General features: G+C 44.1%; 1 protein-coding gene across 2 annotated transcripts in view; it reads right to left on the bottom strand.

Annotated features, from left to right (window-relative positions):
- Window positions 1-264: 264 nt before the first annotated feature.
- Window positions 265-17,213, bottom strand: part of stim2b (stromal interaction molecule 2b) — a 56,856-nt gene continuing 39,907 nt past the window's right edge. Inside the window, exons 4-12 of one of the 2 annotated variants that reach the window (XM_080859993.1) lie at window positions 16,998-17,109; window positions 14,045-14,160; window positions 13,116-13,293; window positions 10,372-10,549; window positions 9,136-9,297; window positions 6,073-6,173; window positions 4,627-4,880; window positions 3,702-3,897; window positions 265-2,647 (exon numbers count right to left, since the gene is read on the bottom strand). In XM_080859993.1, the coding sequence (XP_080716119.1) occupies window positions 2,086-2,647; window positions 3,702-3,897; window positions 4,627-4,880; window positions 6,073-6,173; window positions 9,136-9,297; window positions 10,372-10,549; window positions 13,116-13,293; window positions 14,045-14,160; window positions 16,998-17,109 (1,859 nt within the window). In that variant the 3' untranslated portion in view covers window positions 265-2,085. The remainder of the gene's footprint in view (window positions 2,648-3,701; window positions 3,898-4,626; window positions 4,881-6,072; window positions 6,174-9,135; window positions 9,298-10,371; window positions 10,550-13,115; window positions 13,294-14,044; window positions 14,161-16,997; window positions 17,110-17,213) is intronic. The other variant, XM_080859994.1, reaches the window with a different exon arrangement.

Below are 17,213 nucleotides of genomic sequence, written 5' to 3'. Positions count from 1 at the left end.
AACAGACACATCTGTTGCATGGATGGATGTCCCAGAGGTTTCACATTCTTTTTTCAACATTTCATAATTTCGAAGGCTCATCAGTATTGTGTAGTGTCTACTACTCATCAATGAAGTACGCCACTTCTGATGATTAGTATACCATACATACTGCATCTATCCAGATTGCCTGTCTGTCTGTCTGTCTGTTTGTCTGAGCGTCAGAGAAGCAGTCACCACAAGACACATGGAAGATACTTCATTTATTATTAATTCTTTCTACAGTATACAAATATTCACACACCAAGTATTCCAAAAAAAAGGAAGATTTCCTAACAGCTTACCGACATTCACCAGGTTTCACCCCTCCGATCGCTGGACTCCTTTGTTTTATTTCTTTATCTGTCATTTTTTTTATTTAAATAAATGTTAAATCACAAGTACAGACCCGATTCGGTCTCTGTGCTGTACTAGGCGGTGAACACGGTACTGGCGAGGTCACAGCTCTGGTTGTCTCTCCGGCCCTTACACTCACACCCACACAACAACGCTCTCACAACATATAAATAACGCGGCAGGCCGCCAAAGGTGTTATTCTAGTGCATGGTTGTGCATGTGTCTTCTTCGGAATCTGGGGCTGGGGTGGTGGGAGGGTAGTCAAAGTCACAGTGTGGGTGGAACGCTCATCGGAGTCCAAGCCCATCGGTGTGAGGAGAGTGAAAGGGCATTGTGGGTAGGGGTGGGGGGGTGAGAGTGAGGTGACATGGGATGGGGGGATTTTTGTACCAATTCTGCATATCTCACACTTGTTTAAAAACAAAGCATAGTCTCTGTCTCTCCTCCTTTAGCCATGTTCTTGGTTTTTCCACAGCTACTGGATTATAAATTCTGTTTCTTTTTTTTATTTTAAAAACCCTACTATTCCAATATCATGTATAAACAAAGTATACAACAAAACAGAAAAAAACAAAAACAAGGACCACACACGCAGTGAAGCGCACAAAATGCACAATTTAACCAGCATCTAGCACCTCAAGTCATCGGTTTTGTGTTGTTGAACAACGCACCACTACATGTTGGTTTCTCTCGACACGCGACAAATCGCTAATCACTTGTGCCTTCTTTGAAAAAATATTGCTACGTGTTGGTTTCTCTAAACACGCGACAAATCACTAATTGTTTGCATCTTCTTCAACGAAGTAACATTACATATTGGTTTCTCTCGATGTGTGACAAATCGCCATTTTTTTTTTTACTCCAAGGAGCAACTTTTTCGCCCCAAAAATGTGACTGATGTGCCCTGCCACATGGGGGAGCTCTGCTAACTGTGACATCCAGCTAAAAGGCCATGATTCTTTAATCCCTCCGTCTGGCTCTACCAACTATCTTCTGCCACTGTAACGCATGTGTCGTCTCCCGATTTCTACATATTTAAACTGTATGGTTTTATCACCAGAAAGAGTGGCTCTCTCCCTTCACAGGGAAAGCAGTAGTGCAACAAATTTTAGCAGGATTTTTTTACTTGAAAAAAATATATATAAAGGAAATTCATCAAGTACATAAGCTCATTGGCCTCCGTAAACAACATTTGACTTAAAGCTGAACGCCCTGTTTCAATTCCTACCCCTGAAACACAAGTGGATTAAAAGTTGGTACAAAGCCAAGAGGACAGTCGAGGTGTTTATTTTCTCTTTTCTTTTTTTAATGGCTGACATGACCCCCCTTGGCTTCGGACCCCATACTTGACCTTTTGAGGCTACGAGTGACCTTTGAAGAAAAGAGAAAAAAGAAAGGAAGGAAAAAAGGAAGAAATAAAACACGAGGTGTCGTACAAAGGCTGCCAACCCAGGATAATTCCCCGGACGGAGCTACATTCTGATTTACAAAAATAAACGAAAGAAAATTAAAGAAAGAACTATGACAAAAAAACAGTTTTGGCTTCTGTGAACAGTCCATACTGTTAAGGCTACACAACTTTCTCTTTTTTTATACTTCTCTTTTCTTCTCTTTTCTCCTCACTCAATTTTTTTTTTAAATATTCCCCTTTTTTTTCTTTTTTTCAATTTTATTTTTCTATTCACCATAATTCTAAGATATATATATATATTATTTTTTCTTTTTGAACAAGCTCTTGATCTTGGAGCGTTTCTTTTCTCCGTTGTCGCAGGAGTCCTGTGAAGACGAGCTGTGCAGCTTCACCTCTTTGGGGCTCTTGGCCTCAGAGTCAAGGGAGCAGAGGGAGGGGTGGCGTGCGTCCGAGACCGCCGCTGCCGCCGCCACCACTGCCGTGGCGGGCAGCTGGCTCAGGCTGTAGGACTTTTCCAGGATCCCGTTGTGGAGCTTGGCACTGCCGGGGTGAAAGGACATGCTCTGCGATTCGGGGATGGTGCGCGTCAAGTCGGGCGAGCCCTTGTGGCCGTGGTGGTGGTGGTGGTGGGGCGGGGTGTGGCCGTGGGGGGGGCTGGTGACGGGCAGGGCTGGGGGAGGTGGAGGGGATGGATCCGAGGAGGAGGAGACCTGGTGGGCTTCCTGGCACAGCATGATCATCTCCTCACGTGAGATCTTGCGCTGGGGAGTGTCTTGGCCCGAACCGCAGGGGCCGGAGTAGTGCTTCCTACCCTGGGAGGAGCTGAGAGAGTCTGTGTCTGAGCAGGTGTCCTGACTGTCCCTGAGGAGGAGAGAAAAGGGGTCACTTATCAAACCCACTCTTGGTAACAACTACACAGAACAGGGCATTAGTGACAAATAACCAACACAGCATTGTTTCCGCTCGGCTTGCAGGATGTGACCAGCATCTAGACATTGTCCACAACTGTTTTTTAATAGACAAACGCAGTTGTGTCTGCGGTCAGAACATAGTAATGTATTCATTTATTTTAATTCCAAAGAACAAATTTTAATATTAAATCTCTCCCTTATGTGAACCTCATTAAGAAAACAAGATAAGCGTGGATCAACTGTATCCCCTTGATATAATATAATCATGATTCCATCACAGATGTATGTTGACGTCAACTGTACGCAGCCACGCAACTTAACTTTACATTCATGTGAATGGTTGCTAGGGAGATCCTCAGGTCATTAGTTCCATTTCAACCTGCACCACTCCATAATTAGTTCCGCTGACATTAGATAAATGGAATTATGTTTTAACGGTTGTATAAATTTGTACGATAACAATAGAACATGGTGCAGTAATGTAGTAACTGTAGAACACAATGCATTGTAATGGGTCGTTGCAATCAGGTTATAAGTAATATAAGGGATAACGGCCGACGAGCTGTACAGTTCTACAAAGATAATGGACGCTGCAGGGCAAAGAACTCACGACGCGCAGAGAAAGTTAGAGAAAGTAGTACGTTTAAAAAAAAAAAAAAAAAAACGTTACGTTACGTTGGTTGTCAATGGTAACCATTCAAGAGCATTGATATGGAACGGCGATTTAACTTTTCTACTGGGACTACGTCCAAGGTGTCCGTCTATACGAACTTAATGTACACCCCATTAGCCAATCAGAAAACAGTATTTCGTTCCAGAGGGAGATAATAGCAGATAACTGGGGGGAAAAGTCATGGGTATTCGGCACATGAACAATATGACTAGAATGAGCAGCGTGAGCAGTACTCGTATAAGTTACAGCCATCAATGACCATATGTCGGGGACAATACGTGTGTAACAACTGTAAATCCGGCATGTCGGTGGCCAGTCAGTGGTCTCTCACCCCTTCCTTTCCACGCAGAAGAAGATGTGCTCGTCCTCGGGGGTGACGTCTGAGCGGTAGGAGGGTGGCGGGGCGCTGCCCATGGGGAGCAAGTCAGGATCAGCGGACATGAGCGACGGCTGCTGGGAGCTCAGCAGGCTCCGGCGTGAGCGACACACACTGCTGCTGCGCGTCAACGGGGGCCGCATCATTTGGGCTGGGGACAAAACACACACACACACCCATACTCATGTTAACACGTACACACGTCTAATAACATGTTATGCAATCTAAATAGATGTTGTGGTGGTTAGGTGAATGGTAATACTAGTGGTGGAATGCTAGTGAATGCTAAACAATCTAGATGGAAAAGGTCATTACACAGTGCTAATTTCACAGAAGCGCTGTGCTGTGCAGTAACAACATTAAAGCACTTCCTACTCCAATGTGTTGTTTTTTTTTTTCTCTCGACATCCTCAACTATCCCAGTGTGGCTTGTTAGCGAGGAAATACTGCATGCATACATCATCCATTATACATGATAACACATGGCTGTTGCATGGTGATATTATGGTGTTGCTGGCAGTGTGAGGATCTTACTAGAGGAGTTCAGCCAAAAACAGACAGAATCTACACATTCAACTCACACTCACACAAACACACACTCTCACACACACACAAACACATACACACACAGACATACAAACATACAAACATACATACATACAGTGGTACAGGAGGTAGAGAAGTCATTTAGTAACCAGAAGGTTGCTAATTTGATTCCCTGTCGAAGCATCCTTGAGCAAGACACTGAACCCCTAATTGCTCCTGATGTGCAGTGTGCCATCAGTGTAAAAATATGTATACATCCTTGTAATAAGTCGTTTTTGGATAAAAGCGTCTGCTAAATGACAAAATGAAATGAAACAAACACACAGACACTCACGTGCGGCAGACTCACGGTTGTACTGGGTCATGACGGGGGGCATGTCCTCGTCCAGGTCGTCGACGCCACCGGCGATAGGGTAGGGTGGCATGGAGACCCGGGGCATGACCACCCAGCTGTGGTCGGAGTAGAGCGTGGCTGTCAGGCTGGGCAGGCCAGAGTTGTGCACCACGGGGAAGCAGCACAGCTTCTCGATCTGCTGCCAGCGGTGCAGTCGCTCACGGAGGCAGGCAGTCACCTCCGACAGGGACTTCCTGCGAGCGGGGAGAGAGAGCCGTGAGAGTGTGTGTGTGTGTGTGTGTGTGTGAGAGTGAGAGTGAGAGTGAGAGTGAGAGTGAGAGCGAGAGCGAGAGCGTGAGCGTGAGCATGAGCGTGAGCGTGTGTATGCTCACGACGTAGGTACCCGGTCATCTCCACCAGGGCCTTTCTGTCAGGGGTTAGAGAGAGGAGAGGGCCTGTGTGTGTGTGTGAGTGTGAGTGTGAGTGTGAGTGAGTGTGAGTGTGAGTGTGAGTGTGAGTGTGAGTGTGAGTGTGAGTGTGAGTGTGAGTGTGAGTGTGAGTGTGAGTGTGAGTGTGAGTGTGAGCTCTTCCCACGCATGCAGGCATTCACCTCTAACAAGGTCTTGTTGCGTGTGGAGAGTCAGTGTGCATGGTCTGAACTCTGACCTGTGAACTATGAACTATGTGTAATACGTGCACAGACCGACTGTGTTATATTATATCAGTCTCTGTGAGCTTCTGTCTGTACATCTGTCTTCTGTGTGAGTTTGTGTGCAGATGTGCATGGGTGGGACATGCCCTAATGGCCGGTTCACACTACACGATTTCAGCCCGATTTTGCCTCGAATTCTTCGTCGCCGACAAATTTGCAGGATCGGGCCAGATTTTGAAAAGTCTGCGATGAGGCGAGGTCTTGTAGTGTGACATGCTTGCGACCTACGATGTTTTCGTCTGCGACGTTCAAAAACCCCACAACGAAAAGTCTGGCATGTCAGAATTTTTGGGGGAATCGCAATGACGTATCCATTGTTGACATAGCGTTAACCTAGCATAAACCTCACTTTCGCCCGTATAACGAATGTCCAGCCTGTTAAACTGTTATTATTGTAAATGTAGGTTACAAAATGTTGGTTTTAAAGTAGTATTTTTCCAGTCTTACCCGGATATTGACGTTTGATAGCCTACCTCAAAAGTTTATGTAGCCTTTCAAAAGTAGCTAGCTGCTACCTAGGCAACTGGATACAAAGATTCATGATCTTGTAGTGTGACCAGTCTTCCGACCAAGACGAAGCCCGAAGTCGTGGCTCTGTGATCGCATAATGTGACATGTTAAATCGTGAAGGAATGTTCGACAATCGTGTAGTGTGAACCGGCCATAAGAGGTGCCTACACGTGTGTGTGTGCATGCGTGTGTGTGCATGAGTGTGTGTGTGTGTGTCTGCTCACTTGGCTTCCAGTATCTTGTGGTCCACCTCATCCAGGGAAGAACTGTGGGCCACGTGCAGCGTTCCAAACACAGAGCTCCTCTTCTTTTTAATCTTCTCCGCCTGCAACACACACACACACACACACACACACACACACACACACACACACACACAAAGACACAGACAAAGACACAGACAGAGACACACACATAAACACAAACACACACATCGAAGTCAGCAGGCTGCTTTAACAATGCACCACCCAAGCCCTTTTTTCCCACTGAATATTTCAAGGCTGCCTACCCCTCCATGCCTAAAAGCCTGGTATCCAAACGGCTGCTGTGTTTCCCGTTCTACCTCACAGGGGGGGGGGGGTTATAACAAAGGGAGCTGACCCTAGGCCACACATTAGTGTGAAATGGGCCCATGCACATTAATGTGGCTGAAAGTTAAAGCCCATATTCTTTCGCTTCTGTTATTTTACTTCTCCCCGCTCGGCAGTTAATTGCTTTGTGAAATTGCCTGATGACTCTTTCTAGGCAAGGAAGTACAAGAGGGAGAGGGAGAGAGAGCAAGAGAGAGAGCGAGAGAGAGATAGCAAGTGCGCGCGAGAAGGAGAAAGAGGAAAAACAAACAATGTAATTAAAAAGTAATTTCACTGCATCATTACAAAAACAATTTGGAAACGAGGGAAAAAAACTGTTTAATTTAGTTCAGATGTGTGTGTGTGTTCTGTCTGTGCATGCTAATTGTGTTGAGGGAACATTTATACTTTTAAACAAAGACGATTTATTAAGTCTACCTAAAGAAAAAAACATGACTAGACCCATCTTGGTGTAGTTTGCATCAAACCCCTGTCTATCATAGTGACAGAGTAACCCTGAGGAGCTTTAATACTTTGTCTCCAAAGATACATTCTAGAAGATCCTACCAACAACTCTGAGATCTTTTTCTTTTTTTTGCCATCTGACTTTTTGCAATTTTTGTATTGTAAGGCACACTTGCTTAATAAACAACCATCTTTACCAAAAAGCAATGCTAGCATGTGAAAGACTCTGTCTCAGTCCTGGATCCAAGGTCAGGTTTGCAGATAATCAGGAAAATTCGGGAGAGTGTCCAAGAGTAGAAATACGTTTATTCCAGCGTCACAGGACGATCCGATCGCATGGTACACGATGGGCTTCTCAACATACTGAGAGGAGTTCAGATGTTTATACAGTCATCCAGGATATGGGAGGGAATGGGTGTGTCTAGAGGTGGGTACTATTTCTGAGTGGATGATTGAACCTGATTTAATCACAGTGAATGAGTACCTTGATTAAATCCCCATGAATAGCAGGAAGCTAGTTTGAGTGCATCAACTCAGTCAGTGTGGACACATGCGTCCAATTTCCGATTTCAGTCCGATTTAAATTGGATATTGGACACATGTGACTCCCCAGAACTAGATTCATTGTGTCCAACTTGAGTCCGACTGGACTCCGATGTAAACCCCCAGACACACGATTCGATTCCGCTGGTAATTGGACTGGGCGCGCATGTGTCTCTCGTATCTGATTCAAATTGGACAACAACAACTTTTGCACGTGCTTGAGATCGTGCCCACAGACATATACATGCATCATATATAATGTATATGATATGATAAACGCTGCTAGACGCTCAGTTCTTGTGCTCCCTCTCATTCACGTTGAAATACTGAAAGCGAAAGTGAAACTTAGAAACTGGAATGCAACTGTTTGGGACACAACGCGCTAATTCAGTGAACAAATATTTTCTTATTACTTTTCCACCCGTTGTTAGTCATGTAATCCATTCATATCGATGTGAATCAATCAATACTAATACAACTTTAACTGTGGTGTGTTTTTGTTTCATTTCACAACGTATTTACTGTATAATCAACGGTTTTGTTTCATTTCACAACGTATTTACTGTATAATCAACGGTAGCAGATGTAAACATTCCGCATTTGATTTGAACTGATCTAGTTTTGTCACTTCCATGTGCTTTGAGATAGAGCAGTTAACCCCCCATGGAGACCCCATGGAGAGAATCGGATAGGATCGGAGTGCTGCCATCATGTGCCTGCACTGAGTGACATCTAACACATGTTTACACAGACATACCATATGTCCCTGACTATAAACCGCACCGTATATAAACAGCATTATAGTATTTTATATCGTTTTTCAAAAACAAACCTGTGTATCGACCACACCCTTTGTAGTAACCACAGTTTATTTACCGTTATATCATCCTGTCACATAAAACGAAATGCCATGTAGTTGTGGTGCGAGTGCTACTAGCCATTTAAAAGTGGTATGGGATGAGCATTTCAAGCCAAAAAGTGTTACACCCTCTCCTCGCACATACGCACACATAGACGATCTCATTCCCACTCACAGTGAAAACCTTATTTAGTGTAATGGTGTTGTGTTGGAATGAACACTAAATGTTTAAGTCGAATCGTTAATAGATCCCCTGGCAACTACTGAATTAATGTGTTCAAGAAGGGCGGGGGGAGGGGGGAGGGGGGGGGGGACTTCACCCCATTCATTCACTACATTGGTGTCAGAGTAAGCCCTTGCTCCATTTACGTCCCATTATTTCTCTCAGGATTGTTTAATGTGTATGTGAAGCGTGAGACCTTGCATGTTTTACACACCTCTCACGGAGGTTCGTGCTCCGGAGCATCCTGTTAAATAGGTTAGAGTTGGGTGGAAATACACACACCCGAGTGTGAATGAAATATGTTGTTTGTACCTGATACATTAATAGGATTTGTATGTGAAAGAGGGAGAGAGACCCGTTCTACCTGGAACAGTTACGGTGCGCGTGACTAACTTCCAGGTGGAAAAAATGTATTCAAATGTACAGACCGCACCCAAGTATTAACCACAAGGCTGCAATCATTTTTACAAAATATAAACTGCAGTTAATAGGCGGGAAAAAACTGCATGCTTTAGTTTTGAATTGTTCCACAATAATGGGAATCCACTATTTAAGTGGTGAAATACAGAAAATGCAGCCATCAGTAGCCAGTAGTAGTAATTTCAGTGGTTGTCCTGGCGACCCCTACCTCTTCCTTGGCAATGGCGAGTTGGAGCTCGGCGCTGTGCTTCTTGATGTTGTAGTACTGGACCTCCACCTCGTGTGTGAGCTGCAGCCACATCTGCAGGGCCTCGGGCACGGACCACTCCGTCTGGAGCTCCTTCTCAGCTCTCTTCAGAGCCATGCGCACCTGCAGACCGAACACACACACACACACACACACACACACACACACACACACACACACACACACACACACACACACACACACACACACACACACACACACACACACACACACAGACACACACACAGACACACACACAGACACATAGCGCACAAACACCACACACATGCAAACACACATGTTATAGGTACACCTACACCTACAAGCTACACAATTTAATAACTGACAAGCTCACATAACAACTGGTCTGACTGAATCTATTCTCTGTCGCTTTCAGGACCTTGGTTTCTTGTTCCACTCGATAGTTTTGCTAATTTAAAAGCTCAGGACATCAAAGGCACTGTCAATGTAATTTGAATAGACATTTTCCTATGATATTTATGTTGCTATTACATAAAACCACCACTAGTGGGTGCTGTTACCACTATTATCAGCATGTTAGTTTTTTTCCCTAAGATTTGTTTTTGAGCTTTTATGCCTTTGGCTCAGAAGAGGACAGGAGAAATGACATCGGGCCGGATTCCTATTATCGGCATTTGTGCAATCATTCTTACACTATAGAACAAACACATAACATACCAGTTAGTCAGAAACATTCGGACATACACACACACAAAAGAGTTGTGTTACGTTTTGCACTTAGACAGAACACCGCTATAAAGTTATGTTTGTGAAACCACATTCTCTCTTAGAAAACATTATATGTACTCCTGCCCACGGCCCAAAAGACAATAAAACGTACAAAGTATTTGCTAGCAACCCTTTGGCCGGGGTGTAAATCAAACAGTGCATGGAGACATTAATGCCGTTATGAGCTCCACATCATTTGAACACAGGCACATAGAGTAGGTAAACAACATGTGAGAATATTTAATGCCTGACTCAAACACATCTGTAAGCCCATACCTGAGCCCCCACCGAAACAGCTCCTATTCGCCACACACTGTATGAGAATGTGTGTGTGTGTGTGTGAGTATGTGTGTGGCATATGTGTGTGTGTGTGTGTGTGTGTGTGTGTGTGTGTGTGTGTTTGTGTGTGTGGCATATGTGTGTGTGTGTGTGTGAGTGTGTGTGTACCTGCACCAGCTCCTCCTCAGCGTACTTGAGTCGACTGAGCTCGCTCTCGGCGCCCTCACGGAGCTCCCGGAGGCGGTAGGCCTCGCGCTTGGCGCCGCTGATCTCGTCCCGCATCTTCTGCTCCAGGTTCTGCTTCTCCACCGCCACCGTCCGGTTCTCCTCCTGGGCCTTCTCCAGCCTGAGGGAGACAGAGCCAGGAGAGAGAGGGAGAGAGAGAGAGAGAGAGAGAGAGAGAGAGAGAGAGAGAGAGAGAGAGAGAGAGAGAGAGGGAGAAAGAGAGAGATAGAGAGCATTAAAGAGTGTGAAGGTGCTAGTACGGTACCCTTCATGAGAGAATGTTATGATATCAGAGAAACACAGAGGATTATCTTGTAGGTCTGGTAGGAAATTGTAGGTACTTCTTTTTACAATTGTATTTATTAGTTAAAGTTATTAGTTGTAAGTAGTAGGAATTGTCACAACACTATGACTGGTATATTTGTATAGCAACATTTATGTTTTTATTTTTGTCTCAGATTAGTAAGAATATGCTTTTTTATCGCAATATCAGCAATCTCCAGAAAAGTCCTATCTAAAAAGTGTGTTGCAGGATCTCCCACTCTCTCTCAATCCAATTGAATTCAATTCAAATCAAGTTAATTCAATTGAGATTTGAGAAAGTTTGGCATATGAAGCCATTGAAAGGGGGTTGTGGGTGCGAGACTCTTTCTTACCTGTGACAACATTGTCTACACCAGCAACGACAGTTACATTATCAAATGTTCTGCCTTTCATTGGCCATGATGAGATCAAAAGCAAACTGTCTCGTTATTAGCAATTTGCCAGTTCAATGAATGGCAATGATTCCACTGGGTTGTAAGAACCCTGTCTAACATGTCTTGTCTTTTAAAAGACAAGTGTTTATGTTTTTGAATGAGTCTACCAAAAGCTAAAGTGTGTCTTCCCATGTGGCACACATGGTTTTTGCTACTACGGAGAACCTAAAATGCTTTGATTGTGGGGATATACGACCACAAAAACTACAAAACTCCAAATGTGTCGATGCTCATGCTAGAAAACCCTCCAATGTGGTTAAATTAAAACAATTCACCAAAGAAGAGTGGGCCAAAATTCCTCTGCAGAGATATACGGCAAGGCTGCCCACTCTCAGGTCTGTTGCACTCCATTTCAATTGACCAAGGAGGTTTGCGGGACCTCAAAGCTAGTTTTCGGCATATGCTAACGACGTAACTTGTACGTGACAACAATGATGCGCATTTTCTTTGCCCGTGTTTGCTGGTTTTTTAAAGAGCTTCATCTGCAAAAGTAAACTGGAGCAAGAGATGGGATTTTTGCTCCACAACTACTTGGTAACTTCAAATGGAACTCAGCTAGGGTGAAACTTTTAAGTGTTTGTTTAGGCAATGATAACTACCAAATGATGAACTGGGAGGGGTTAGTAGATAAGATGTGTGCTCAGTTGTCTGTTACCTCAGCTGTCATACGGGGGGGAGAGAGAGAGAGAGTTTTGATTCTGAATAATAACCTCATTGCCTCGGCTTTGTGGCATCGGATGTCTATTCTGGGCCCACCTAAGGAGCTGTGGGATGAAATCCAGCCAAAGATGGATGACTTTTTCTGGTAAGGCCAGCACTGGGTGAAAGCAGATGTTTTATAATCTACCTCAGGAGGGGGGCAAAGGCCTTATGGACATCAGGAGTTGGAACGCAGCGTTTTGTCTGCAGGCTGCCCAGAGGCTCTTGACATCAGCTGGGCACATACTGCCTGTGCTCTGTTAAGATGTTTGGACAAGCAACGTTTTAGAATGGACCTAAGCTCAGTAGACCTGCCCTCTTTTAATCAGTCAGTGCTATGGGCTTGGACTGTTTTAACTACCAGAGGAAGAGACACTACACCAGGTGTGTGGGTGGGAGAGGAGGAACTCCGTTATAACCCAGCCATATCAGTTTGTAGCTCTACAGTTCCCCTGTTTAGGAGCTGTGTGCGTCCAGGGGGGCATTCCAAAGCTGCAAGACACAGTAGAGGCAGGTTCTTGGCGCTCTGCAGAGGAAGGAGTGAGGCTCACATGAACTTATCTGGTTCGTTTCATTCAACAACTGATGACAAATTCAGAATGTGGTCCCAGACTAGGCAAAAGAAGACCTGGAGTTTTGGGTGAGACCCGCTGGGAGTGGAATGAAGGGCAAGGTGTGCTCCTCACTTTTAGAAACAGCGCAACCGTCAACTTTCAACAGTGGCAGCAAGAAGCCACTCTATCAGGGGTGTGTGAAGGTGGGGAATCTCCAGGCCCTCTCTGATGTGAGGCTTTTCCCCCAAAAGCAATTGGTGGACTCTGTACAAGCGACCAATTTAAAAAAGAAAGGGTAATCTCCAGTGGAGAATTGTACATGGAGCAAAAGCTACACACAGAGCAGATTTAGATTCAGTGATACGGTTAGAGTGTGTTTTCTTTGGAGAATGTGCAACGTTTGCTTTTCTCTGTGTGTGGTTTATTTATTTCGTTTGGTTTTCAGCATGTTTTGAATGTATTTATTGAGTCTTTTTCTTTTTATGTGACTGGAATTAAAGGAAGCTTAAAAGTCAAATGTCTCTCTGCCTTCTTCTCTCTTCCTCTCTCGTTATTTAGCACCACCAAAGAGCTCTGCTTTCTCGTAATCTCTCCTCACGCCATTTCAATCCTTCCATCTCTTCTCCTCCTCCTCCTCCTCCTCCTCTCTTCCTCTCTTCCTCTCTCTCTCGCTCACCTGCTCTGCACATCCATGAGGCTCTGCTCAGCACTCTGCAGGCTCTCCAGGTCCTTCATCATCTGGCCTACGTGCACCCGTGAGGACTTGTTCTGCACGTAGGCGAACCAGCAGCCTCCCACACCGATCACGATGGACACCATCAGGATGAAGTCCTTTAGCCAGTTGTGCTGTGGCCCTGATGGACAGAGAGAGAGAGAAATCATTTGAAATCACTCCTTAATGACATTTCATTGTTGCGTCCTGAATTTTAATTAAAAGGCTAGAAAGTAGACTCCTGGGAGAGACGAAAGAGAGAGAGAGAGAGAGAGAGAGAGAGAAACCGAGAGAGAGAGAGAGAGAGAGAGAGAGAGAGAGGGAGGCTGAGAGAAGGAGAGAGGGAAATCGGTAGAGTGATTAAAAAAAGAGAGAGAGGGAGGGATTGAGAAAGAGAGAGAACATGGTAGAGAGCCATAGAGCTAGAAAGAGAGAAGAGAGGGAGAGAAGGACAGAGTGAGAGAAAGGAAGAGTGAAAGGAAGATAGAAGTGTTCTGCATCCTACACAGCTAATATAGCTTCATTTCAGACTACAGCATATGAAGATGTAACATTACGCACTGGTGGCAATAAAGTTCCATCATGTGACGCTGACTGCTATGTGTTACATGATGCTGATAGCTAAAAATGCACAGCTATAAGTGTGGCCCTGTTACGCAAGCCATTTCTCCCATAACCGAATGAGACACCAGTCACGAACGCTTGAAGGAGCACACACACACACACACACACACACACACACACACACACACACACACACACACACACACACACACACACACACACACACACACACACATATGGGTGCAGACACATGCACCTGCACCTGCATGTGCAACACACAGACAAACACACACAAACAAACAAACAAACACACACATGCAAACACTTACGTAGCGGGGGGCCAAAGAGCACAGCATCCAGGGCCTTCAAGTTTAATTTCTGTTTATGTCGTTGATCTAATATTTTTAACTGCGACGACATAAACGACGGTTCGTTCGCCGCTATTCTGTAACAGAGACACAAAAATGGCCGTTAGAGAGAGAACGTGAACAAAGAGACACAGAGAGGGACCTGGAGGTTGTTTATATTTGTGTAAATGTGCTTCATAGATATTAAAGCCTTCATGTCATCTTCAATATGCTGCTGTTGATTTTAAGTTTTGAAAGTTTTACTGAAAATGGGGCCATAAGTGTGTTACATTGTTTGCTTTCTGTATTGGTATAAATGAGAGATAAAGAGAGAGAGAGAGAGAAAGAGATAGAGAGGGAGAGAGAGAGAGAATGTGGGACACAGAGTGTCTATTCAGTATTTCTCTCAGCTAATTAAAGGTACGGGAGACTGATGTCAATTCCTCATACAGCTCAGTTACAGTGCATGACCGCACAAGCAGATATATATATAAAGATATGTGTGTGTGTGTGAGAGAGAGAGAGTGGCAGACAGTGTGTGTGTGTGTGTGTGTGTGTGTGTGTGTGTGTGTGTGTGTGTGTGTGTGTGTGTGTGTGTGTGTGTGTGTGTGTGTGTGTGAGAGAGAGAGGGAGAGAGAGTGAGCGAGAGAGCGAGAGTGGCACACAGTGTGTGTTTGGGGGGAAGGTGGGGGTAGAACCCCATCCCAGAGGCCGAAAGGTGATCTGGTGCTGTGACATCATTTCATGAGTCAGCGCTCCTGGTCATGGAGAACAAATATGATACTCCACAAACACACACACACACACACACACACACACGAGAACACACACAGAGACGCTTTTTCCTGATTGTGACGTTTACTTCACCCACTGGGAATATGAACACACGTCCCAATCTCAAACACACATCCACACCTCTCATCACCTGCTCAGTGTGACCACCCCCCCCCACCCCCCCTCCCACAACATCAACACAAATACACACACACACAGAGCTACCCATCAGTATGACAAATGCTTACAGCATTCACACTCACTTCCAGAATTCCCAGCTTTGAGCCTTCATATTTTAAGTTATCCAACAATTTACTGGTAGGACTGTATGTAGCAGTGGTTCCCAAAGTGTGAAAGGTGATAGGTTGAAGGTGAAAAAACTAAACTACCAACTACAGGTCAAACTTTGTATATCACTGCAGCCTATAAATAAGCTATTTGGTGATGAGTTTAAAGCCTACTTTGTAGTTACAAAATATGGTCAGGACCTACCGTTTAGCCAATATGTAAGAAGTGATCGCTAGCCTGATTATAAATACAATGGACATGCGCCTAACATGGGCTTTGTGTTGATTGACCACCCAGTGAGATGTTAAAATTGATACAATGTTTTAAACAAGAGCTCTGATCAAATAAAATAAAGAAATAATAATAAAATATTTAAGTTTAACCGACTGATGAAATGAACAGCTATGCAACAGCTGATAGGCATCTGTGTTTTTATTATTAATATTATTATTAATTTTATTGTCAAATGGGGACCTGCCCTGAAACGTTTGGGGACCACTGCTGTATAAAAAACAACATTCTCATAACAGTGGCTGAACTAATCAAACATTAATCAGCTGATCTAGATGGGATATAAATGTCACCTCTGTGTTTTAATTGGTCAAATCGTTTTCTAAAACACAGGTCACCCAAATCAATTATACTACCTGGTGCGCTATATAAACAAATTCAAAACATATTGCTCATTGTTCTTATAAGTAAACATGAAATAGTCATGTAGATATTGATGTTCTTGGATAGGTGGTTGACAACGGGATGTTCTCCTTTTGTCCACTAAGGGGCGGCATTGTTCTATGTATTGTTCTATCGTCACTGTTTGTATGAAGTGTATACCCCTGTATAATATCACTTACATTATTCAAAATCACCTCTCAATAATTGCATTATTTCTAAGTTGACAAGTAGATTATTTCCTTATGAACAATCAAACCCAAATACTTCAGAAAGACTACATTGAAAATGCAGGCCTGCAGAAATACAGTAGAAACTCAACGCAGAGTGCACCTGTGATTTCCAATTAGGCTAATTGCATGAACATGGTAACACAATCAGTAGAAACGCAGTTGCAGCAGTAACCAGGTTGTATATAATGAGTCATAGCACCAGCAATCAGAGCCACAATGGCTGTCCTCCTAAAATGATAGTGTACCACTTGCACAATCTAGCTCTGAAAAACAGCTGAGTAAATGCTTCAGACGTGGCTCAGGGATCATCAGTGGATCACTGGAGTTTCTATGACAGCTCAGACACACTCTTCAATGCAAAACTGCAAAATGAAACTCTGCTTAAGAACATAAAAAGAAGCCAGATTTAAACTGGGAGAACATTTTTTGGTCTGAAGGAACCAAGATAAATTTGTTCGACTCAGATGAGGTCCAGCATGTTTGGCAAAGGTGGAAATGTAAAAGTATTACATTCACTGAGGTGGAAATGTAATGATATGGGGATGCTTGAGTGCAAAAGGAAAGATGACATTTATAAATGGCGCCATGAATGCCTGTGGAGATACCAAAACACTGGCTGACAAGATGACTCCCAGTATCAAGAAGCTTGGCGGAAGATAAATATTCCACCACAATAACGATTCGAAGCACACTGCTAAAATCACACGAGTCTCAAAAGAAGAAAAAAAGTGAAACTGTGACCTGGCCAAGTATGTCATCTGATGTGAATCCAATAGAATACCTTTGGGGTATTTTAAAGCGCAGCTGGGAAAAAAACTGTATCTGAAGAATGCAGAACATCTCTCCTGACATATGTGTAAGACTTGTGTCTGTGTCTGTGTCTGTGTCTGTGTCTGTGTCTGTGTCTGTGTCTGTGTCTGTGTCTGTGTCTGTGTCTGTGTCTGTGTCTGTGTCTGTGTGTAACTCACCGAGGCAGAGTGTTTCCATCCACCCTGCACTCCCTGAAGTTGCTCTCATACTGAGGCAGCTCCACCGACTCCTTCAGCCACTGTACTGCGTCGTCCTGCGTCCAGTTATGAACTACGATGGGGGGAGAGAAAGTAGGGGGGGGGGGGGGAAGTGGAAGATGTGAGGGGAAAGAGAAGAAGGAAAGAAAGACAGAAAAAGAATGGAGAAAAGAAAAA

This window comes from Sprattus sprattus (assembly GCF_963457725.1).
Source record: "Sprattus sprattus genome assembly, chromosome: 21".
Taxonomy (NCBI): domain Eukaryota; kingdom Metazoa; phylum Chordata; class Actinopteri; order Clupeiformes; family Clupeidae; genus Sprattus; species Sprattus sprattus.
The sequence above is the reverse complement of the archived record's forward strand: the minus strand, read 5'-3'. Positions and strand labels throughout refer to the sequence as shown.